Source organism: Nymphalis io, chromosome 22, assembly GCF_905147045.1.
Source record: "Nymphalis io chromosome 22, ilAglIoxx1.1, whole genome shotgun sequence".
NCBI lineage: Eukaryota > Metazoa > Arthropoda > Insecta > Lepidoptera > Nymphalidae > Nymphalis > Nymphalis io.
The window spans coordinates 1,203,040-1,228,792 of NC_065909.1; the positions used below are offsets into that span (position 1 = coordinate 1,203,040).

A 25,753-nucleotide genomic window follows, 5' to 3' on the forward strand; every position below is an offset into this window, starting at 1 on the left:
AGCAAATAGTTAAGTTCACTCAACTTTCAAATGGGGTTTATAAACAATGCATATTTTTTTACTGTTTAAGTAGATAAAATATTACAGAATGAACGTAAATGACTCGAAATAACCGTTTCTACACAAGATATCATACGATATTACAATAAGTTTGCATAGTAAATAAATACTCTTTATAAAAAGGAATTACTAAAGAAAAAACTAAGCTATTCGATATGGTACCATTGGACAAAGCACTGACTTATCTTGAAACTGCAATTAGATAGTCCTTGAATTAATTTATGGCTATGTCGGCGCATGAACTCGGTGAATCATGGTCACTGTGTTGCTAGCTTAAAAATAATGTTAAGTAAAATAAAAAAATAAATCCTATTTAAAAAAAAAACATAAATAAGCAATTATCATGAATCACAAATATGAATCTTCTTAAATAATTTTTTATCATATTATTTATTGTTTAAACATATAATAATTACTTTTAAAATCAACCACGAAAATTTCAAAATATATAAAACGAAAATTATTTTAAGTAAAATAAATAACAGCATAAATAAAGTTAAAAGTATTTTCCCTGAAACGGGCAAAAGATTTAACATAGCCACATTCCCACCCCGAGCGACATCGTTCGTTCCCGTTCACTCGGCGGTTCCTTCACATCGCTTCATTCGAGCATTAGCCAGTCAGTCAGCGGGCTGTGGCAGACGTGATACGAAGTTCAAATAAATACTTTTAACTTATTATTATATTAAATAAAATACACAAATATGAGGGAAATTGTGCATGTGCAGGCCGGACAGTGCGGTAACCAGATTGGCGCCAAAGTAAGTTACATTTTTTTTTTTAAATTTGCAACGTTTTTTTTCAGCCGGTTGCTTATCGCGTTTGAATATTTAAAACTTTTTCTATTTAAGCTTAAACTATAGTACGTCTTTCATAATAAGAACGATTTTATTATTATAAACATACCTTCGTTATTTTGGGTTTTTAGTAATTGTAAATATTAATTATATTTTATAAGTGTGTGGTGGTTTTGTCAACGTGTACATTGTACAAATACATTGTCAATTGAAATTAAAACTGCCGACTATGCCGAATATTATTTCGTGTCAACTTACATGCAAATATTTCATAATCATTTAAAAGTAATTTATTACGCCTAATATTTATTAAACGTGTTTTCTTCTTTTATATTGTAACTGAAACTTTTTTATTCATAGATTTCAAAATAGATTAAAAATAAACCCAATAAGGAAAAAGATACATTTGGAATGAAACTGCCCTTTTTTAATATCGTTCTATTAAATGCACTTTGACAATAGAATTTCCTCTTTTATATTTTGAAGAATGACTCAAGACCGGTGTTAAATTCGGATAGATGTATTTTTTTTTTTAAATTTATTACAACAATGGGCCGTATAAAAAAGGTTTTATCAAACTTTGGTTAGAATCTGTTTTCATGTATCTAAGTGTGACGAGCGTGATTCTAAGTACGATTATTTTTATTGGAGCAAAGCAAATGGTATGCTTTCTCTAGACTAGCTGGGTTTTGGTCCAACTTATAATGGAGTATAAAAAATTGTATTAAAAAATTGAATAACCGGTGAAAGTACGCTTTTACGGTAAATTGATACGATTTTTTATCAAAAGACAATCTGTTTCAATTCTTCTTAGGTCTATTTTGTTATATATTTAAATAAATATAATATAGAATTCAACAATTACTTTATTTTATTTATTTATTTTATACATATTCACATCAAATAAAAAAAAAATTATTTATTTATTTAGGTAAAACTTGTAATGATACACACTATGAAAGGAAAAAAATCTTAAATTAGTTGTAAAATGTATATCTTAATATATTATATAATCTTCTGTACGTGTGTTTGTCACCTAAATTCTCCTTAACGGCTGACCAATTTGGATGAAATTTTGTGTGTATATTTCGATGGGTTCCTGGATAAAAACTCAATTGGACCCGGTAGCTGGCGCTGCTGTCGATATGTGACCAAATTAAAAAATTTCTTCATGGCAGGATGACGTCCTCCGGGTCCGCTAGTCTACTATAAATACTATTAAACCAATGTCTTACTCAGAAGATAGAAATACTTACCTCTCCTTCTTTACCATTATAAAGAGGGAGAGGTAATAATGAATATGGGTGCTGGTGAGAAATAAATATTTAGTCTAGACAGATAAAAGTAAATATATATGTAAAAATCAATTATTTAAATTTTGCTACATCTTCGCGGTCGAGATCTGGATTGGTGGACATTTCCTGTCTCATTCAAACTCATCGTTTGTGAGAAGGATAGACGCTAGTTCATTTTGATGGATGTATGATTATGAATATTCATTCTCATTAGTGTTAAGTATGGTATAATTAAAATCTTACTGATAATTTTATCTCGTATCAATTACAATACTATCAGTTTTTTTAAGATTATTGTTACTTACAATTTAAGTGAACACTCAATTCACGACTTCCGATGATTCAAGGTATGCGTTATAAGTTATAAATAAATCAAAATGATATAACTGATAACTACGCGAATATATTTTAATTTTTTTCTCTAATATTCGTACAAAATACGTCTTAGATTTAGTCTGTATAAAGCTTTAAAAAAAAATTGACTGTTGGAAGTTATAGGTATAGGGACCTACTTAAATATTTGATATTAATAGAAATGGCAATATTGAAATAATCTCAGTCTTAGGAGCAGAGCAGTAGTCCAAAAGGAAAAGTCAAATAAACCAGACAAAATACAATTATAATTTAGTCGACAAGATTTTTATTTTATTTTACTAAGTATATAATATATACTACTTTGAACAATAATTTGAAAATAATTACATACCTTGCATACAAAATGTTCGCAACGAAAGCCAATCATGCTAATAGTAAATAATTGCCCTTACATTGGGTTCAAGTGCGATAAAATAATTATTAAATAGAAGCGTCTCTGACCGTTAGCGACCGTTATTTTATCATCAGAACACTTTCGAATATGGAACTAGCGATTACATTTCAAATGCGAATAAAGATTTAAATGTAGAACGCATTCTATGAATGTAGCTTCGAATAATTGAGCTAACATAATATTGCAGTTGGCCTGTGTTATTTTTTTAATTATTTGAATTCTGACCAATGACAAATTCTTATCATTTTATTTGTTATACATGCGATCATATTTAGAAATTTAGATTGTATTTGTCGTAATAGTTTAGTCATAGGCCGTAACCGTAACAGCCTGTGAATGTCCCACTGCTGGGCTAAAGGCCTCCTCTCCTCTTTTTGAGGAGAAGGTTTGGAGCTTATTCCACCACGCTGCTCCAATGCGGGTTGGTAGAATTCACATGTGGCAGAATTTCAGTGAAATTAGAAACATGCAGGTTTCCTCACGATGTTTTTCTTCACCGTAAAGCACGAGATGAATTATAATCACAAATTAAGCACATGAAAATTCAGTGGTGCTTGCCCGGGTTTGAACCCACGATCATCGGTTAAGATTCACGCGTTCTTTATCACAGGGCCATCTCGGCTTTTTTTTTTCATAGGCATTGCTGACCAATAAGCTAAAATAGTTATCGATTAAAATTTGATTATATGATCGTCTGTCTATTATTTAAATTATTTTATTCTGCCTGGAATTTTATTTATATGAAAATAGATAAAAGTTTTCACGGAAAGAATATTATTCTTAATTTAAATAATTTTTCCGTCCTAAAATACAAGATAACTTTGTTTGTTCAAATTATTTATTAATAAGTACTTTTAAATGCAAATTCACAATGATGAGCTTGTTTTAATTGCACTTCTTGAAATTAAATCGACGATGTATTATTGCTTTATTACTAAGATAAAAATAGATATTCAACGGAAACAAAACCAGCTATAAAAATATAGTAGTTAAAAAGACTAATGACTTTTATTCATTTTAAAACGTTAATCCGGCAATTTCGAAGTTACAGTCAAAAGTGGTCAGATAAAAGCTCTTTGAAGAAATATAAAAAAAAGATTACACGCTACCGATTCATAAAGGAGTATTTATACCCAACTATGATGGCGGACAGATGTCTGTATAGGCAAACAATAAACGCAGCGATGACGCTTAAAAATAATTTAAACAGATACATATATATCAGTATACATATACTGATATATATGTATTATATATGTATTATATTATATTTACAGTAGCAGCCAATATTACATATTGGCTGCTACTGTAAATGTATCTTTTTGTAAGTCAATAAAATAATCATTCATTCAATCTTTTATTTGGACTTATACTGATGGACTTTGAAGTCATTGCCGATAATGACAAAAAATTTAGGTTTCAATTATTTATTTACGGCTAAAAGTAAGCATGACATTAGTTACTTCAAGGAATTAAACAAATTAAAACAACATTATATGCAAATATTTAAGTGAATATGAAACACAGCAAATCAATATTTATCACCGACGCGACATCTTGGGTCACGTCCATAAAAATTAAAAACATAACATTCGATTTTCAAATTCAATAGCGTGATTCACGCATGGAAGTCGCCGTCGTGCGCCGAATATTACATTAGCGGAGTAATGGCGGTCGCCCGGCCATATATGCTTCTATTGTGACGAATATCCTGCCTCATACGGCTCATTTGGACTCTTGACGTCTTAATTTGATCAATTAACGCTTGATAAGGAGTTGGAATGTGATCTAGATTACCTTTTAAGACCGAATGTCACCTTATAAATGGATTTTGTTAAATTACATAAGGTTAAAAGTTAACAGTTGTAACTAAGTTTTGGCGGCATGCTCTGTTTAGTTCATGTGCACGTTCTTTATTTGAAATTAAAGATGTTTCGACTATCTGGGGATTTCCCTAATAAGTAAAGGAATAAAAGAGACGCAGTAGGAAGAAGAGGACGGCATTATGGATTGGATTCGAGTTATTTAATAATATTTGATACAATAAAAACCCTACGTTCTACTTTCATTGTATGTAAATATATCTATTTACTGGCTGCCATTATATAATGACTAGATTTAAGTTAAGAATGTTCTAGATGAGTAAATTGAAATTTTGTAACGTATTAGCGTACTAAGTAAGAACTAGTTTTTCGTAATAAACAATTATATGTTTAATTGATTGGTAGCAGAAATGCAAACGAAAATGTTTTTAAAGTTTAAAGATAATGTTTTTAATAATACCTTATTAATACTTTCTAATCCATATTAATACTTTCTAACATTGCCACTGGCCATAAAGTATTTTTCTTTTAATTTTCTCCTCACCGATTTCAGCTACGGATTATTTTCTAGACTCAATAACTACAGGAGCTATTAGAGCCTTAGCCCAGCAGTGGGACCTTATCAGACTGTTACAATTACATAAATGAGGAAAAATATATAGTACTGTACACTGTACTGTGCACATAAAAAATTGTTTCCTAAATATTTCTCGACCAAAACCAGAGACAAGGAGCCTTAACTCCCTAGCCTTCTTAACGTTAATAAATATCTGATCTTTGTCTCTGTTCTTCCTTTAACTAAAATAAATACGTAGAGGGGGTGAAAATACGTTCTAATTAAGGAGATGCGCGCGTCCGTCGCGAGGAAACTATCCATTTGAAAACGTCTTGACATTTCATGTTCTTAATTTAAACACGGATTTCAAAATGGACGCCGTCGTTCGTTCTGTCAAGTTAATATTTTATACTTGATCATTAAAAACGATAAGTATGCTTTAATTTAACTTGAAAGATGAATCATTATGATTAGAAACTGTTTGTTTCATTTAATCGAGATTAAAATGATTAATATTATTTGTTTTTCCTGTACCTGTTTTTTCTAGAACTTCACATTGTTACCGCTGATATAATCTAAACACGCCAAGGAATGTTCTAGACGCAAGTTTATAGTTTATAAATAATGATTGTGTTAATTTGTCCAGTCAAATTTGTTATTTCAAAATAAAATACATAATACATGAACTATCGTTAGCCATTCTGTATACATTGTCGTTGGTCTAGCAATAATAAGGCTAAATATTCCGAAGTCCTGAGCTCAAATCCCAATACACACTTGCATCTCTCGAAAAACATATAAAGCCGTTAATCCTGGCAGTGAACTCATTTCGGTCGTGACTTATTTGTCATCCCATCCATCCCATGACAGATGGAGAAAAGAGACAGAGATATATTTGCACACACACACTTGTGTACTATAATTTGTGCACTGTTGGCTGTGGAAATACCTGTAAAATGAATATAGTAACAGCCTGTGAATTTCCCACTGCTGGGCTAAGGCCTCTCCCTTTTTGAGGAGAAGGTTTGGAGCTTATTCCACCACGCTGCTCCAATGCAGGTTGGTGGAATACACATATGGCATAATTTCAATGAATTAGACACTTGCAGGTTTCCTCACGATGTTTTCCTTCACCGTCAAGCACGAGATGATTTATAAACACAAATCAAGCACATGAATATTCAGTGGTGCTTGCCCGGGCTTAAACCTACAATCATCGGTTAAGATTCACGCGTTCTTACCACTAGGCCATCTCGTGGTTTTTAGATGAATATAATAATTATATTCATTTTTTATTTTATTATAGATGAATATAACTTAACATAATAAGAAAAATACAATTTTCACAATATATCACTTTATATGACTTTCTAAGAGCCACTATAAAAAGTATAATTACGTCCGTCTGTCTAGACATGCTGGTAATGACATTGCGCTGAATCATGTTGCTAGTCATTTCAGTTTCAGGAAAAGTTAACTGAAATTGAAATACAAATTACAGATAAGTTGAATTACAGATTATGGCCGTGACTAGCTTGAACAAAACAAAAAATATTTGTTGGTTTTAAGTCATGAGATATAAAAGTTAAATAAATGAATATAGGTAATTGCGATACTAAAATATCCTTATGTTAGTTATTAATATTGAATATACAAGAGATAATAGAAACTCGAAAGAGTTTATCATGTTTGGGGGTAATTTTTTAATATAGGCTGCCTAAAAAGGCCCTTTAAAAATAGCAGATAATTTTTTTTAATGATGATTGTCAAGTTTATGTAACGCTTCAATGAAACATTTCTGACGCAAAATTTGCCGAATTTGAAATATCTTAATTCCAACCACAAGAAGAGATGACAAATAAACTAATTTGACATCGAATTGGCGCGATATCATTGGATCTTATAATATATGATATTCATTATGGATTAGCGAAAAAATGGTTTAATATCGAAGAAGTTATCGGAACTTTGAAAGTAAAATTATAAGCGCTTATATGAATAGTGTTGTATTATAAATCAATATACCTTAATCAAGAACTGTGTGTATGCATCGCATAGCAGAGCTATTAGCAAGTCGCATGGAGAACAAAGTTTGTTTTTATACTATTATGCGGAATTTAACAGAAGATAAATAATCCTAAAAATGTTTAATAAAACGCACGTTTAATGTTACTGACTAAAACTGTAGAGACTAACTGATATATATACTTTATATACATTATATACTGTATATATATTAAATGTGTTTTTAAATTGTGTGCAGCAAAGACTTAAAAAATAATATAATTATAATACAGTATTTTCACTTTATATAAAACCGCTTTTCTATTGTTTTCTGTCCGTATCAGCGTATCAGTAAACGTTGCTTGCACGCTAAGCTATTAATTGTTTAACTTGAAGTTAATGTTTGAGTGTGTGTTGAGCAAAGTGATATGTATTTAACATTAGCTTTCACGGCTTCGCCCGTACGACCCCCTCATATGTAGATGTTAGGTAGCCCATAGTGTAAGGTACTTTATTGCAAATTTCAACTTTAGTTTACTCTTACTGTTGGGCTTAAATTTGTAATCTTTGACGCAAAATTTCTTATCATGGTTGCTAACAGACTAGACTGTATATTTATAAACCGCTGTTGTAAAGTTTCGGCTGGACCAGTAAATTGTATAAGCAGTAGATAGTAGTGTTTTTTTTTTGTAATTTTGTATATGAGTCTTGTTACTTGAATAAATAAATTATTATTAAAACTACTGACCGGATTTTGATGATATTTGCAAGATATATAGTTTATATATCCACTTAACATATATACTATTTCACACACTTCCCTCAAACGTGCGCGTAGACGCGGGTGGAAGCTGGTAATGAACTAAAAAAAAAGCATTCTAAAAACACAATTGTGCTGAAAATTCGACAATAAATTAAAATTCAACGATTAAAAAAAGTTTACAATACAAATAACGTATAAAAAGTATCAAAATTACCACTTCTCGAATGTTCCAAAGCTTCCCTATCTCATTGTATCTCGAGTCTGAGGTCAGTAGACGACCTTGGACGCGTCTAGGTATCGTTCTGCAGCGCCTAGTTCACTGCAAAAAGTTGTAGCAATCTTTATTTTGCTCCGTAGATATATTCTGCAAGAACGAATCCGATACACTTCGCAGAAAACGACCGTGAAATGTCAGAAAGCGATATGTATTAGATATTATTTACGAGTATGTTCTCACAGACACGGTGTGAAAATTAAAAAAAAAAAAGACATAAGTACCTATCTGACCTTATAATTAAAAGTAAACAAAAACCAACCAAAACGACAAATAGCCTATGATACTCTAATTGTATGTCCGAAGCACCTGAATTACGCGCCGAAATTAATAATCAGCCTCTGTGACGACCACGTATTCTCCTTTTTTTTATTGTTAAAGATATATCATTTCATAAGCTTAAAGTTTTCTCCTTAACAAGTGGAGACCTGTGCTCATCAGTGGGATGCTGTACGTAGATACGAATGTCTTGTTAGGTAACAATGGTAATGGCATTTCCTTCATGATCTCATTGAAACTGCTCAACGCGGTGCCTTGAGTTCTATCAAGACGCTTAAGTGTCATATCACCAAGTTAAGCCAGCATAGAGCATCTGACTTGGTGCAAGCCTGGATATCACTCGATACGTTCGGCTTGAAAGGTAATTGAGCCAGTATAACAAGCACAAAGACAATCTTAGTTCCGAAGGTTTATGGCGCATCAGCGATGTAAGGGATGGTTAATATCTGTCTGTCGGTGGAGACCACTTACCATCAGCTAGCCCATTTGCCAGTCTGCCAGCGTATTTTAATTAATAAAAGCCGGTTGGCGTGGTTGGTAAATACTTGCCTCTGACGCCGAAGGTTATGGGTTCGATTCCCACCCAGGACAGACATTTGTGTGCATGAACATGTCTGTTTGCCCTGAGTCTAGGTGTAATTATCTATATAAGTATGTATTTACATAAGAAAAGTAGTATATGTAGTATATCAGTTTTCTGGTTTCCATCGTACAAGCTCTGCTTAGTTTGAAATCAGATGGCCGTGTGTGAATAATGTCCCAGGATATATATTATAATAAAAATATAATTATAACAAAATCAAATATTGTTTATTTGCTTTTTGGATGTATATTTTGTTCATGTAAAGTATATAGTCTGGTCAGTATATATAGTATGGCATCTTATTTTCCTGTTTATTGTATGATTTCCTGCTGGGAATTTCTAACTAAAATTGATAGTCGGGCTTTTATATAGGGTTTCTTGTATATCTAAAAAAATATCTAGTGAACGAGTTATGTCCTATTTTAATCAGTTGTTTTAATAGTTTTTGAACGCGGCTTACACGTGGATATGTTAGATATACCAGCCTATCTCCTTGGGGTTCAAGCTAACATAATACCAAATTTCATCAAAATCGGTTCAGTGGTTTAGTCTAACATACATAAAGACAGTTACTTTGGTATTTATAATATTAAAATAGATAAGCATAAAACTTTAACAAGTACTAATTTTGTATTCATTTCACACCCAGCAGTGAAAGCTCAATTTCATCTAACCTAAAAGTGGGAGTTTTTAATTAATGTTATCTGTAGAAACGTTATTTTTTTATTCACTATAAATAATTATAATCTGTGTTACATAATAATACAATTTAATAACCTATTTTGCGTGTCATTGAAAATGTACTTAGTTTTTTTTTCATTTATTAAAAATAAATTATAGGTATCATATTTTATTTATATAGAAAAAGAAGGCGGACGAGCATATGGGCCACCTGATGGTAAGTGGTCACCAACGCCCATGGACATTAGCATTGTAAGAAATGTTAACCATCGCTTACATCACCAATGCGCCACCTTCGGAACTAAGATGTTATGTCCCTTGTCCCTGTAATTACACTGGCTCATTCACCCTTCCAACCGGAACACAACCATATCAAATACTGCTGTTTTGCGGTAGAATATCTGATGAGTGGATGGTACCTACCCAGACGAGCTTGCACAAAGCTGTACCAAATATGCTATATATTGAGTATGTGTACAAACATATTAATTAACAAATTAAAACAAACAAACAGCAAATAAAGTAAGATTTATTTATTTAAATGATAATACATACCTACTCGTAATTATACATAACATTATTAATATTACATTGTTTATTGTAAATACTCACTGGCAACATCAGTTTAAAAAAAAAAAAAGTATTTGACATATAGACAGCAAGACGATATTGCGAATAACAATGATTATAATTAAAACCAAAATAATAATAAACTAATAATTAACGACTGTACTTATAATTATTAGGGGGTGATTAGTCAATCTTGTGTCTCCTTCATTCACATGTCATATCAATGATGGCAGAAAGAGAGACGATATGTAAGGCTGTAGGATATTATAAAATTAATTTAATGTGACATATGTTTGAATAAAGAGTTCGAAAATTGACAAATACTTTCTAATTTTTTATTTTTATCAAACGATCTTTAATTAAAAGACGCAATGATAAGACAAACGTAATTTCCGATTATAAAATATATAATAATAAGCAAGATTACATCTCCGAACACATTTACGTGTTATCAGCTGTCGAAATTATAAAATAAAAAAAAAAAATCAGTAATTACTATCCGCTCGCTGGGAATTAATCAACGTTTTTCATTTGTAATCTGTGCAAATGGCATGGCGTCAGGTCACCGACCTACATGCAGTGAGCATTTTTTTTTCCTCGTCCGTCAACGATTGTTTTCCTGTTGCGGTTGTGATGCTATTATTGTACCGCAAATCCTGAGATTTCATGAAATAAATCATTGGTAACGCGACGCAATAGAATAACGCGTTGACAGATATATTTTTTTATTTTTAATTATTTGACATTTAATAAATAAATAAAAATTATTTATTTCAAGTTACAATGACTCATTTCGAATAATATTGACGATCATAAAATATTAATTAAAAAAAATTGAAATTTTAAGATTTTTTTTTTATCTGTGGCCATATTGTAACACAGAAAAGACATGTATTTTGAAATAACCGTAAACAGTATCAGTAACAGCCTGTGAACGTCCCACTGCTGAGCTAAGGCCTCCTCTCCCTTTTTGAGGAGAAGGGTTGGAGTTTGTTCCACCACGCTGCTCTAATGCGGGTTGGTGGAATACACATGTGGCAGAATTTCAGTTAAATTAGACACACGTAGGTTTCCTCACGATGTTTTCCTTCACCGTCAAGCACGAGATGAATTATAATCACAAATTAAACACATGAAAATTTAGTGGTGCTTGCCCGGGCTTGAACCCACGATCATCGGTTAATATTCACGTTTTCTAACCACTAGGCCATCTCGGCGTTGGCGTACGTTACAAGATACATACTAAGTCTTATAACATTTTATTGTCTGCATATCGTCTGCTGATCATCATTCGTTAATGGATAGGCCTGTCCTAAGGTGCTCCATAGCTCCAGGTTCTCCGCCTTCGGCATCCAGTCCCGCCATCTTCAGGTCATCAACCCGCCTGAATATTATATTGATTCAGTATATACGATGCTGATTTTATTTAAATCTTCATATTTGCACAGATAAAACAATCGTGCTTTTTTGTCCATTATATCTTAAGCTAATTATAAGAAAGAGACAGCAATATTAAGTACTGCCTTAATGTTAAGAGATTGTATAACATAGAAAATTATTACACGTACTCTCACACCTTTGCATACAGATTAACACAATTTTTTTTTTAAAAACATCACATCTGCTAACTTCCGCCGCTATTATTTCCTACCATAAGTGGCTGAGGAATGTTTACACAGAGCCAGTCGGTTTATATCAACACGGCCAGTGTTTTTGTTGTTTTTAAATACAGTCGTGAGTGCTCGGCTTTATAACATTAATACACGTGTTGAGCACTTGACTGACTTCTGAAATAAAAAAAGATTTACATTCGATAATCGATATTTGAAATTGATATCTTAAAATTCTATTTTTTTATTCTGGTTCGATATTTAAAAGGAACATTCGATGTTTAAATTTGATTGAAGATTGAGGTTTTGTCATTTGTAATGTTTTCAAAAATATTCAATGTAGAAGCATCACACACATAGAATCTGATAATATTTATATATCATATCGGAACGGGTTGTAGTTATTTGTGTAGTTATTTATGACGCCATACATGTTAGAAATACTTATTTATGTACTTCATTTAATATATTTAATAATTACATATTTTTATATTATATTTGATTTAATAAAAATATAATCGGTTTCGGAACGTCATTGGTATTGTTTGGTAAAAAAAAAGTTAAAAAAATAGTTTTGCCGCTCAAATATAAAAAACAGAGAATTGGAGGATTGTCATCGAATTAACAATATATGATATTTTGTTTTAATTAAATTTAAAATATCTCATAAGTTATTATATTAAAGGTATTAAAATTAACAAATAATGAAATATTACTTCTACTGGCGTATTTATTATATATAGGATAAAAACTGACATTTTTTTTTCTTAATAACTCATATGATAAATATATATTAGAGGCTTGTTACACTTTTGATACTAAAATCCCATTAATAAAATGAGTATGTACTTAGTGAATTTAAAAAAAAAATATGTTTCCTTGTGAAGAGGGGGGAGGGGAGGTGTTAGGTATGTTTTTAATCTATTTGTCTTTTTCTAAATACCTGACGACAATGTATGTTCCCAAGGGAGAGCATATCATTGATATGCAAAAGAAAGAGTGTGGGAGATAGCACAGATCCCTGCGGGACCCCAGCATTCACTACATAGAATTGTGAAGCGCAACCATCAACTAAAACACGAAGGCTACGCTTGTGTAGGAAGCTGGCAATCCAGGTGCATAGCTGAGCAGGCAGACCATATGCCGGCAGCTTGGAGAGAAGACTTCTGTGCCAGACCCTGTCGAAAGCCTTGGAGATATCGAGGCTGACAGCCAACGATTCTCCATGCTTGTCGATAGCTTCACCCCAGAGGTGTGTTACGTACGCTAGAAGATCACCTGTGGACCGTTTTGGTCGAAACCCGTACTGACGATCATTAATCAGACAGTGATCTTCTAGGTAATGGATCAGTTGGTTGTTTAAAATCCGTTCCATCACCTTACAAAGTATTCATAATAATGATTGATTAAGTAGTTAAGATGTTAAATCGTAACAAATAAACACACTTTCACCTTTATAATATAAGTAGGATATATAGATAAGGACAGAGAACTTACCGGAAGTAAATGCACTCGAATTGTCTCTTGCCACATTTCAGTCGACGATAACGACAATTAAACAGCGTCTGTCTGCAAGGGTGCTTTATACCCTAAACCCCTATTATCCGTTCGCAGACGTCCTTCAACATGGGATATAAAAAAAATTTGAAAGGTACGTTGCTTCTACATGACACGGAAACTGATGATAGAATCTTGGCGTCGGCCATTACAGATTTATAGAATGGATATTTATTTTATGTGACGAAAGTTTTTACAACGTCGAGTCCACGACACGACATCGCAACGTGCCACGACACGACATAACGTGTTTGTGTTTGAACATTTGAATTGTTTTATATTATAATCTGTGGTACAATATTATATTTTTAATTTCTAAACATAACAAGATTGTCTTATAAAGAGAGCTTTGTGTATCTGTTTGTGCTTAATTTTTCGCGTTTCGCGTATAATATAAATTTATTTGTATTTTTATCGAAACAAACGGTATATAACGAAGTTCATATTGAATATTAACAAATAATAACCAATAAATGTTTCCAATGGAATTCGAACCTTTTTTGTTAATGTATTGTTTTCTTTAACTTATCTAATATAATATTTTCTACCGGTCATATTGTTAATTAAAAACGGATAAGTTATAAATTCATAAATAAAAAACATAATGACACGACAAAAATATAAAGGCAACCCTTTAATCCCCTAGATTTAATCTGTAATCATTTAACATTCACGTATTCTAAACCCTGCGCCATTTTGGTTATGTAAAACCAATCTAATTATTTTCTTTTATTTTAATAGGATCTACAGCAAGGAATACACGTCACAAGCTTGAAACACATTACACGAGTTAAGTGTATGTACTCCCTCAATTATGGGAAACCACAGCATCCATTTTGTATAACAAATTAACATTAATAATAAAATAAAGGACTTACAAATTAGGAATGATAAATGAACCAAAACAAAATTAAATCAAAATCAATTTCATTTATAACATTAATTTATTTACTACGGACTATAATATAATTAACCTTCTCCCCAAAAAGAGGAGAGGAGGCCTTTAGCCCAGCAGTGGGACATTCACAGGCTGTTACGGACTATAATTAAATGTTGATAACCGAATGCCCAGCTCAGTTATCACTCCCATTATAATTGTATACACAATTGCTCCAAGCCTTTCAAACAATATGATAATCACATCTCATTAACGAGTTACAATATGCACGTATTGTTTTAAGTATGTTAATTATATTACGTTCAAATGCTGTTATGTTACGGTAACATATAACGAGAGGGGACTCCACGCTGAAGCAGACCGGCAACGGACTGTCAAATTATAGGCGAAACGATAAATGACCAACTTATCGCAATGAATTTGAATGCGATAGTGAATTTGTTAAGCTTTTTTTGACGCGTTTCGCTTGCATGGAGTGTGTGGAAGCACACACTAATAAACCAGCGCTACCCATTCCGTCTCATGCGGTGTTTTACGGGATCGTAATGAAATTTGTCAGGGGGAACAGAAAAGGACATAGGGTACTTATATATATATATATATATATATATATATATATATATATATATATAACCTGCCTGAATCCACTTTTCCTAAATGAATAGGACAAATGTCATTTTTGTCACTAATTAGCAATAGAATGAAATTTCCTTATAATCCATTAAATTACGGTATATATTAAAACGTATCTTATATAATGTTTCATTTTTTCATTGACTGCTTCGTTAATCTAGTGGCTTGATGTAATGCCGCAGACCCGTAGGTCCTGGGTTCAATTCCCAGGCCAATAAAAAGTTATTGGGTTTTTCTGTCAGAAAATTCTCAGTAGCAGCCTGGAATCTGGAAGTTGGAAGTGTGTAGGCACTCTCGTGCCTCGGAAAGCACGTAAAGCCGTTGGTCCTGCGCCTGAACTCTTTCTGGTCGTTTCGGATCGCCGTTCTATCGGATTATGAGAGTTAAGGAATAGAGAGTGCACCTGTGTTTGCGCACACACTTGTGCACTATATCTCCTGCGTAGATGGCTTATCTCTCTTGAGATTGGCCGCCGTGGCCGAAATCGGTCTGGAGGACATTATTATTATAATGTTTCATATGTTTTACTACATAAAAAGCTCCAAGGCCATCAGTGGGGTTTGTAAATGACGTGTCTAGTCTTATTTATCTATGTTATGGGACATAATCGCTGAACTATCACCAGCCAGTCACAGCCTAAATCATTCAATTCCTTGAAGACAGATATACCGTCTGATATATTTTAAATTCAAAATATTTATTCATGAAACACAAAGTACAGTCAATGTTATGGGTACAATGAAAGAAACTTCAGTTAGGTTATTTTGGCACATTTGTAACATACGTACATATAGGGTATTGATGTATATAAGAAAGTACATAAAGATCGTCACCTTTTACAGTCGAAGAATACAAGGTTAACTGAATTGAATTTATTTAATTCAAGTTTTTATTACATTTGCTTGACATGCTATACATTTTCATAGCAATTACTAGAAACAACTTTCGTAGTTATAAATTTGGACGATTTGAAAGGCAAATTGTATTACGTAGAAAATGTAAAGTTTTTGACGTCGTATACTCATCTAAATGCTCTCCACCGATCTCTCGGAGCAGTATAGAAGGAGCCACGAACAAATTCAACCAGGATCTCACGTGGGATGAGCAGTAATGATGAAAATGTCGATATTTGCACAGACCCTCAGCGGGTGCGACGGTTTCAGGGTTGTTGCTGTTTACGCGGATACACTGACATGACGCGTACAAACGCCCAGAACACGCGATTAAATGGCAATAAATCGCCATTAAATTGTCAACTCTAGATAAGGTAATGAACTCGGTGTCCGTTCGAGGAACAACGCCGCCGAATAAAGGCAACAAATATGTAATATTCAAAAGGATTCGATCATTCTTAAGTCTCGATGGATCGAAGTTATATTCAATTTCCAACGTTTCGCCATTGATGAATTCAGTTGTTATTTTATGAGTGGAAATCCGCCACCAGTTTCGAACGAACTACGTCACTTTCATCGTTATCAGGCCAAAGTGCTCTGATAAAACTTCGATAATCAACGAAGCCCAAAAAGTTGCTCATGTAGAGGATAACATCAATTGGCGAGTTGTTTTTGTCCAATGTAAATAGCGGTGACGTCATCGTAGACCGGGTTTTGTTATCTTGTTCTGTATTAATAAAGAGAGCACAAAACATAAACACGTACGCTTCCAGAGCCGATGGAATGTCAACTGTTTTTTTGCTTTTATCGCATTAAACGTTCGGTGTTCCCTAATGTCAAATTCACCTATACCATAAATGATTTTAATTTTAGATAGAAGAAAGATATTGTGCACCATGCATGCATTCAACTTTGGCCTTATCGACACATAGCGATCTCTTCCAGGCAACCAAGTTTACGTTAATGAGCTAGATGTGTGCATTCAGAGAAAAGACAAAATTTTGGCTCAGTTGTCAGATACGAGATAAATGAAAACTCCAATGGCGTTGTCGATTGACGTGAATTCAGTTCGAATAAATTTGCCAAACGGCCACGAAACGTATTTGCTTTTTAGTGTGTCAAAATTTACAATTTTAGTTCCAGTTTTGACATCGGTTTCGAAATGAAATGACATGGCTGGTGCACCCATTGGGTCCCGACGAGAAAACTGCTCAACGGTCAACAGCTTAGATAAGATTTTTTGTATACGCATTCAATCTATTTTTGCTCAACGCTCTTTGCCGCTTTAGATTAAACTGTAGAAATACTTTTTTTTTTAATAGTATTTGTGGTGTATGAGGCGAACGTCCAAATGGGCCATCTGATGGTAGGTGGCTGGCGCTGTAAGATTTATCGTTTCTTACATCGCCAATGCGCTACCACCTCGGGAACTATGAACTAAGATTTTATGTCCCTTGCGCCTTTTTACATTTTACAGTTACATCCACCTTTAAAATAGCTGCATTGCTGTTGTTCTATAGAAAGCTGTAGAATATCTGATGAGTGGGTGTTTCCTACCCAGTCTGACATGGTCGTATAGATAATATACTTATATAGCATTAATTCCATAATTTACATAAATATAATTTCGTTTAAAATATTCCGAATCGAATCTTTTTATGTTAACGATAGACTGACCCATCCGCTTTAGTTCGATTCCCGCCCGGAGTCTGGATGTACTATGTATAAAATGATATATTTATACATTTATTTGAAATTATGTTTTATATAAAATGTATATCAATCGGATGTTACTTATAACATATACATTAAGTTGCCTACTTTAGAAAAAAACGACCTCGTGTTAAATATAAATATATGTATATACTTATAGGCTAATTTAACTTCAAACAAATGCCGCCGTAATTGATTCTCCATTGTGCTATGGCTGTTCTACCGTGTGTCTATATTTAGTCTGTTAGTTTCAAAGCTTAACTGACAACATCTGGTGTATTTTATAATCACGAGATCATTTACACTTTAAACATCCACTTGAAATGGTTAAGGTGTTATAGTACATCGTAAATTTTAATAGTTATCTATAAATGTTATCAAATCTTTTAAATTAATTTTACTTATATTATAAATGGGGTGAGTTTGTTGTGACACGTCGTGAAGGGTACCTAAAGCCTCCCGATTCACACGCGGGCGTAGTTTTCGGATATGACATTTTTAATTACATATTTTTTGATAAAATAGTAGTAACAGCCTGTGAATGTCCCACGGCTGGGCTAAGGCCTCCTCTCCTTTTTTTGAGACTTAGGTTTTGAAGCTTCCATCACGCTGCTTCAATGTTGGTGGATATACGTGTAGCAAAGTTTCAGTGAAATTAGACACATGCAGGTTTCCTCGCGATGTTTTCCTTCGCCGTCAAGCACAAGATGAATTATAAAGAGTTCCATTGTGGCCCAAACGTGTTTTTTTTACTGTACAAGTATGTAAACAGTGAGTTCATCTAAAATCTCTTTTCTCACTATCATAATCCGATGGGATGAAACCGATACGATCGGAAAGAGTTCAGATGCAGTAGCAATCTATTTACGTGATTTCGGTGCCGCAGTGCCCAAAATCGAGACAGACAACCCAGGGAGACATTGTATATGAAATACAAAAAAAATATTGCGCAGGAACTTACTAAGAGATATGTCCAATGTACCACTAAAATGGAGGACAGATAAATTGCATTCTTAAGAACATAATGCCCCCCCTCCCCCCAAATACGGGGCAAAGCCGCGGACTGAAACTAGTAAACCATATAATTGCGTGAGAAATATTTTATAACGTTTCATGTTCTGCAACGTTAACAGAGTGTCACATGTCGCGTTCACGAGGATAACTTTTTAATAATAGAAGGGAATTTTTATGTAATAAATATGTAAAATTTACACGTAGATTGTTACAATATCAATAATACTTCAATTAAATAATAATCATACGATTAATAATAATATATAATAATAATTAAGCTTGTACAAAGCTTGTGCTATGGAAACCAGACAACTGATATACTACATATACTACTTTTCTTTTGTAAATACATACTTATATAGAAAATTACACCCAGACTCAGGACAAACAGACATGTTCATGCACACAAATGCCTTTCCTGGGTGGGAATCGACGTGATCACAAACTTCGGCGTGAAAACGCAAGTATCTACCAACCTCGCTAACAGGCTCGTCAATATTATTCATTAACAAAATAAAACAATATTTTTAAAAATAACAATACACCATTGGTCGCCACAGCGGTGCATTCGTCGTATATTTAATGCATCCAGATATGGCAACACTCCGGGAGACTGGCCGAAAATAATGCACTCGGATGTCAACGGCCATCCAGCGATGCAATAAGAAAAAGTTAGTGTTCTATTTTCAAATTGCCGTGAACAACCAAAAAAGGTATTCACTTTCGTGCATCATGGCCGCTCAGATGCAATTTATATTTGATTTAAATTGATTGGAAGTGGTTTATAATTATACTTTTTAATGTTCGCATTCGTTTTTTGTAACAGGAAAACAACAACTAAAAATAAGTTAATTGGATAGACTATTAATTCTATCTTTAAAAAATTCTTACTTTAAAAAGCGGATACATGTGACTTCCGTCATAATTATTTAATAGAAATCAATATTTACAACTTTTTATTTAGATTTTATCGTGCTGTATTTCTACATACTATGCTATTTTTTGTAGAAAGAACTTCGACCGAATTCTGTTGCTTAAATTATATTAATAAATGGGCTCTTTCTAAGAACATTTACAAATTGAAGATTAATTTTTAACACAGACTGGACATTTATTGATAAAGTAGGTGGTGCTTTTTGCAAGCCCTTCTGAGTAGTTAACTCGCACTCATCAGATATTTTAACCGCTAAACAGCAATACTTATACTTCCGGTTGAAAGTGAAATAATAAAAAAAAAATATTTATTATTATAGCTAATATAGACAAATATACATCTCGGCTTTTATATGTATAATATAAAAGCCGAGATGGCCCAGTGCTTAGAACGCGTGAATACGATGATCGTGGGTTCAAACCCGGGCAAGCACCACTGTATTTTCATGTGCTTAATTTGTGATTATAATTCATCTCGTACTTAACGGTGAAGGAAAACATCGTGAGGAAACCTGCATGTGTCTAATTTCATTGAAATTCTGCCACATGTGTATTCTACCAACCCGCATTGGAGCAGCGTGGTGAAATAAGCTCCACAACCTTCTCCTCAAAAGGGAGAGGAGGTCTTAGCCCAGCAGTGGGACATTAACAGGCTGTTACTGTAGACAAATATACTCGTATATACTTTTTTTTATTGTATAGGTAGGTGGACGAGCAAATGGGCCACCTGATGGTAAGTGGTCACCAACGCCCATAGACATTGACATCGTAAGAAACGTTAACCATCGCTTACATCGCCAATGCGCCACCAACTTTGGGAACTAAAATGTTATGTCCCTTGCGCCTGTAATTACGCTGGCTCGCTCACCCTTCAGATCGGAATACCAAGAACTGCTGTTTTGCGGTAGAATATCTGATGAGTGGGTGGTACCTACCCAGACGAGCTTGCACAAAGCCCAACCACCAGTAGACTTATCAACATATTTTTTCCTAATTTGTTTGGTCTTTTTATATTATATAACAGATAATAAATTATGAAAAAATATTTTATCTGTTTAACATAAAGTCGATAAAAGGCGGCAATTGTGAATTGTTTATGAAATGACTGCGTATGCCGTCTACCGTTCATCATTCTGGCGCCTGTATGTCGTGAAAAACATTCCATGGACAGTCGAAATCAATATTATTATGGTAAACGCGGGATACATACCTTGATAGAACTGGAGAAGCTCAACTAGCTGTATAATTTGACTAAAATTCAACCTATTTATTTATCATATTATTATTACAGAGTAGCTATTTTTAATCTTTATATATACAAGAATAACTGACTGACGTATCAGCGCGAAACCACTTGGGCTAGCTCAATGAAAATTTTACGTACGAGTGAATTATAAACTGCAGGTCAGCGCTAAAGAAGGATTTTTTTAAATTTAAACCCTGAGGTAGTAATTTAAAGGAATGAAAGTTCGTATGAAAATCCTTCATTTTTGAAAAAAGACCGTTTTTGATATTTTATAATTTCGTATCTATTATATAAATAAAAATAATAATGTCCTCCAGACTGATTTCGGCCACGGCGGCCAATCTCAAGAGAGATTAGCCAACCATGCAGGAGATATTATAGTGCACACGTGTGTACGCAAACACAGGTGCACTCTCTATTCCCTAACTCTCATAATCGGATAGGATGGCAATCCGACACGATCGGAAAGAGTTCAGGCGCAGGACCAATGGCTTTACGTGCTTTCCGAGGCACGGGAGTGTAGACACTTCCAACTTCCAGACTCCGGGCTGCTGTTGAGAATTTTAAGTTTAAGAAAAACCAAAAACTTTTTACTGGCCCGACCTGGGAATTAAACCCAGGACCTCCGGGTCTGCGGCCTTACATCAAGCCACTAGACCGAGGCAGTCTCTATTATAACCTACAAATAAAAATAGCTTAATAGCTTAGCTACTACTAGGCGGACTACGTGTTGACTAGGAGTACTATAGAAGGTGGATTACCAGGGTGGCGGCGAAAATGACGATACGTTATATAAGAAAACACTTGTAATGCTCGTTACAACGGTTACAATACCAATGCCCGATATATTTAAACTGGCGGTATTTATACAAAAACATCTTGACCTAATTTAATACTAAATTTACAAACTTAAAAGATAATATTAAACATTGTTTATCTTAATTATTCTAATGATTATTTACGGACAACTATTATTTAATAATACAGGATTATGTAACATTAAATATTAAAGATTAATATATTACACCGGAAGTTGATAAGCAGCAGATAACCTAGCCAGATCAGTAAAATAAGATTCTAGTAGCTTAATCCTTACATTATACATAATAAAACAAAATTATTATAGCATTGATTAATCGACATAATTTGAGAAAATATAAATAAACAATAAGCACTATTTATTAATTGCGCCGGAAGCTGACAAGCAGAAGGCGCCATTAATAAATAGAATAATATATAATAAAATGTTCCAAATATAAACAAATATGAATCAACTATTTATTTGATTATGAAATTACTAATTAAATTGTTAAACAGAAGTTTTAATCTATACTTATAAATAATCATCAAGATGTACCCGAACTAGCCGTATATGCAGGACCGGAAGTATTATTTGATAACAGTACCTATAAGCTATCTCTGTTCTAAATTTCATCAAAATCCGTTTAGTAATTTTTGCGTAAAAGATAAACAAAGATCTGTCCATCCTCACAAACTTAGCCGTTTGAAATATTAGAAGGACTAGTATTTATTCTTGTGAATCAATATGAGGTATACCCATTAGTACAGTTAAGTTAGAGGAGGAGAATTATTACAGAGAACAATGGTTACAGTTCGAATACGCTATTGAATTAAAAAAAAATACAAATTTTCACTTCAAAAATAACTTTTGCAAAATTATGAATCTTAAAAACAAGAAGCTTACTCATATTATAAATACATCTTTGTTTGTTTGTTACCAAATATCAGTCGAACGGCCAAATATAATGGAATAAAATTTTATATATGACTCGATTCGTGCAATAAGAAGGGTAGAGTTCGTTGATATTTACTCAATAAATAAATACTCAAATATGTTTTTTTTACATATTTTTTGGAACATACTTCCTTATCGTACATTACACTCCAGACACTGGAGAGCTTCGAACTGTCAGACTTCGACCGTCATTTATTATTCACAATATCGTCATGTATCGTACAAGACTGTTTAAAGAGAATAGGGGAGGTTGAAACAAATTGTACGTACAGCAGATACATATGTAATTGGCACCCCGTCTAGAAGTCGGTCTAGGCTTTCCGTCGCCGACACGTCATCCGAACATCCCCATTGAAATATCGATCTTAGTTCATTAAACCTAAAGGTGAATTTTTAATGGTAACTTATGACCCGTAATTAGGGAAGCCCGTATTGACCACTGACCACAGACAAGATGTAAACAAATTTGAACCTTATAGCACTGTAATTAGATTTTTTTACGCGTACAAAAATATATTGACCTATGTATAATTCGTTATCGGAATTTGAGCCTTATCCGTTTGTAATAGGAGTCGTTTTTTCTTTTTTAGGTAGTTAATCGATTTTCAGGTTCTAGGAACCCGTTTTAATTAGACGTTTGTAATAAAACGGATGTTAGGGTGACATTTTAGTGTTTAAACCCTTGTCTGGCTTCTTGTGTCCGCTTTCGATGCTTATTCGCATAAAAAAAGTTTTAGTTTAGATAAATCGCAAATAGCCGTATTATGTTAAAAAGAGACATTTTTAAAATCACAGACAAACACGTTAGTTTTTTTTATTTGCATAGATTTAAAACTAATATTGCTACATTACTATTTAAGTTTTTCCCTGTTACCTAAAGAATAGCGAAATAATTAAGCTTTCATGTCATAAATGAAACGCTTTTAATTTTTTCAATACTAGCGGCCCGCCCTGACTTCGTCCGGATCAACAGTTATCCATCGTAGTATATATTTCATAGGATTCTTTTGAATACCATGGGTTATATTATTACAATTTTCGTAGATATCTCAAATAATTCGAAAATAAAATAAAGCCGCGCTAAACTCGCCCATAATACATCTTCCTGTAGATAAAAGAACTTCTAAAATCGCATTAGTAGTTTTTGTGTGTTTTTACAAACATACATACAAAAAATCAAATCTCTTTATAACATTAGTATATAGATAAATATAATACTAATAATATCCCGGGACATCATTCACACACGGCCATCTGATCCCAAACTAAGCGGAGCTTGTACTATGGAAACTAGACAACTGATTTACTCCATATACTAGTTTTCTTTTGTAAATACATATTCATATAGATAATTACACCCAGACTCAGGACAAACAGACATGTTCATGCGCACAAATGTTTGTCCTGAACCCACAACCTTCGGTATGAAAGACAAGTATCTACCAACCACGCCCGTTAAATAACGACATTATTTAAATAAAACTAACTATATTGTACATACATACTTAATCATCAGATCTATCATATACAATGAAACGAAATAAATGTATATAGGTTAAATAATTGAATTTAAAACCCGAACATCTTATATAAATTACATACATCAGATTCGAATCGACGACCCGTCTGGCAACAATGGTCTGACAATAAGTTTAAATTGAATCTGATTGCTCGATCAATGAGATTAATCCTTGAATGTTAAAACTCAGTCAATGATTCTGATAAGATAAAATTATAACACCATTATGTAACAAGTCACTTACCGTATTACGCTATTTTGATCCGTATATTCATTAAATGCTATAATTACGACAATCAATGTTGTATATCACGATAGTGGTCTTGGGTGGCTCGTTAAGTACACTTAAGCTTCTTGCATTTGTTACATCAATGAACGTCTTAAGTCACTTTACACATGATGGTACCTTTAGCTCTCACGTTTTAAAACTTTAAGAGTTAAATATAATGTTTCTTATATACACGAATAAGATACCATTTCAAGAATATAAAACTGAGAATTGCTTAAAGTTTTTGTTTCATAACACCTTCTTCCACTGTTGTCTTCAATTGCACCGACTCTAACAGAACAAAAAAAGTATCTTAATATTATATACTACAGCTTTCTCATAATTCTTTCCCCAACTTCGATCGCGTAGTTCCTGAAAAGACATGCACAGACAAACATACAGGAATCATATAATCCACAGAGACCAATCTCAAGAGAGATTAACCAACTGCACAGGACATATAATGCACAAGTGTGTGCGCAAACACAGATACACTCTAATCCATCACACTCATAATCTAGTAGACTTGTATACAGCAAACGGACGCGACCGGAAAGATTTCGGGCACAGACCCAAAGGCTTCACGTCCTTTCCGAAGAACGGGAGTGTCACTTCCTACTTCCAGAGTCCAGGCTGCTACTGAGAATTTTCGACAACAACCATAACTTTTTATTGACCCGACTTTTAACCCAGGACCTCGGGATCTGCGGCCTTTTTTCAAGCCAGCCATCTATGCTATAGTTGAACTTAAAATTATATTGTTTGCGTTTATAATAACCGTTATTTCATAAACAGGAAGTGGCCATATTTCAAAAATGGCCGCAAAACGGGGCTAGCGATACTTATCGGCGCTGTTCCGTTATTGCCACCTGAAAATAACAGTCTTTAAAACATGAAGCGAGAATAACAACAATATTGATGACGCATTTATTTTTACTAGAATGTTATTAGAACGGGTTTCGGTAGAAAAAATTCTCATTTTTGCACGTTAACGTTTGAATTATAAAAAAAAAAAACATTTCTTTCTATCGTCATATAATTATTATGAACAATGTCGCTTTTCACCTAGTGAAATTTCCGACCGTTATCTGCGGTGAGTTACGAGTTTGTTCTTACAGAATAGCTTTACTGAAATCCGTTGCATTTTTGGAGGACTTGTCAAGTTTCCACAAGTTTACTTGGTTGAGATTGGCCGTCATCAAGGCCGTCTGGGTAGGTTGCACTGGGTAGGTAAGGATAAGTGATCATTACATATCATA

At 33.4% G+C, this 25,753-nt stretch overlaps 1 protein-coding gene across 1 annotated transcript in view; it reads left to right on the plus strand.

Moving 5' to 3' along the window:
• Window positions 1-659: 659 nt before the first annotated feature.
• Window positions 660-25,753, plus strand: part of LOC126777074 (tubulin beta chain-like) — a 37,753-nt gene continuing 12,659 nt past the window's right edge. Inside the window, exon 1 of the mRNA XM_050499947.1 lies at window positions 660-821. Within this exon, the coding sequence (XP_050355904.1) occupies window positions 765-821 (57 nt within the window). The 5' untranslated portion in view covers window positions 660-764. The remainder of the gene's footprint in view (window positions 822-25,753) is intronic.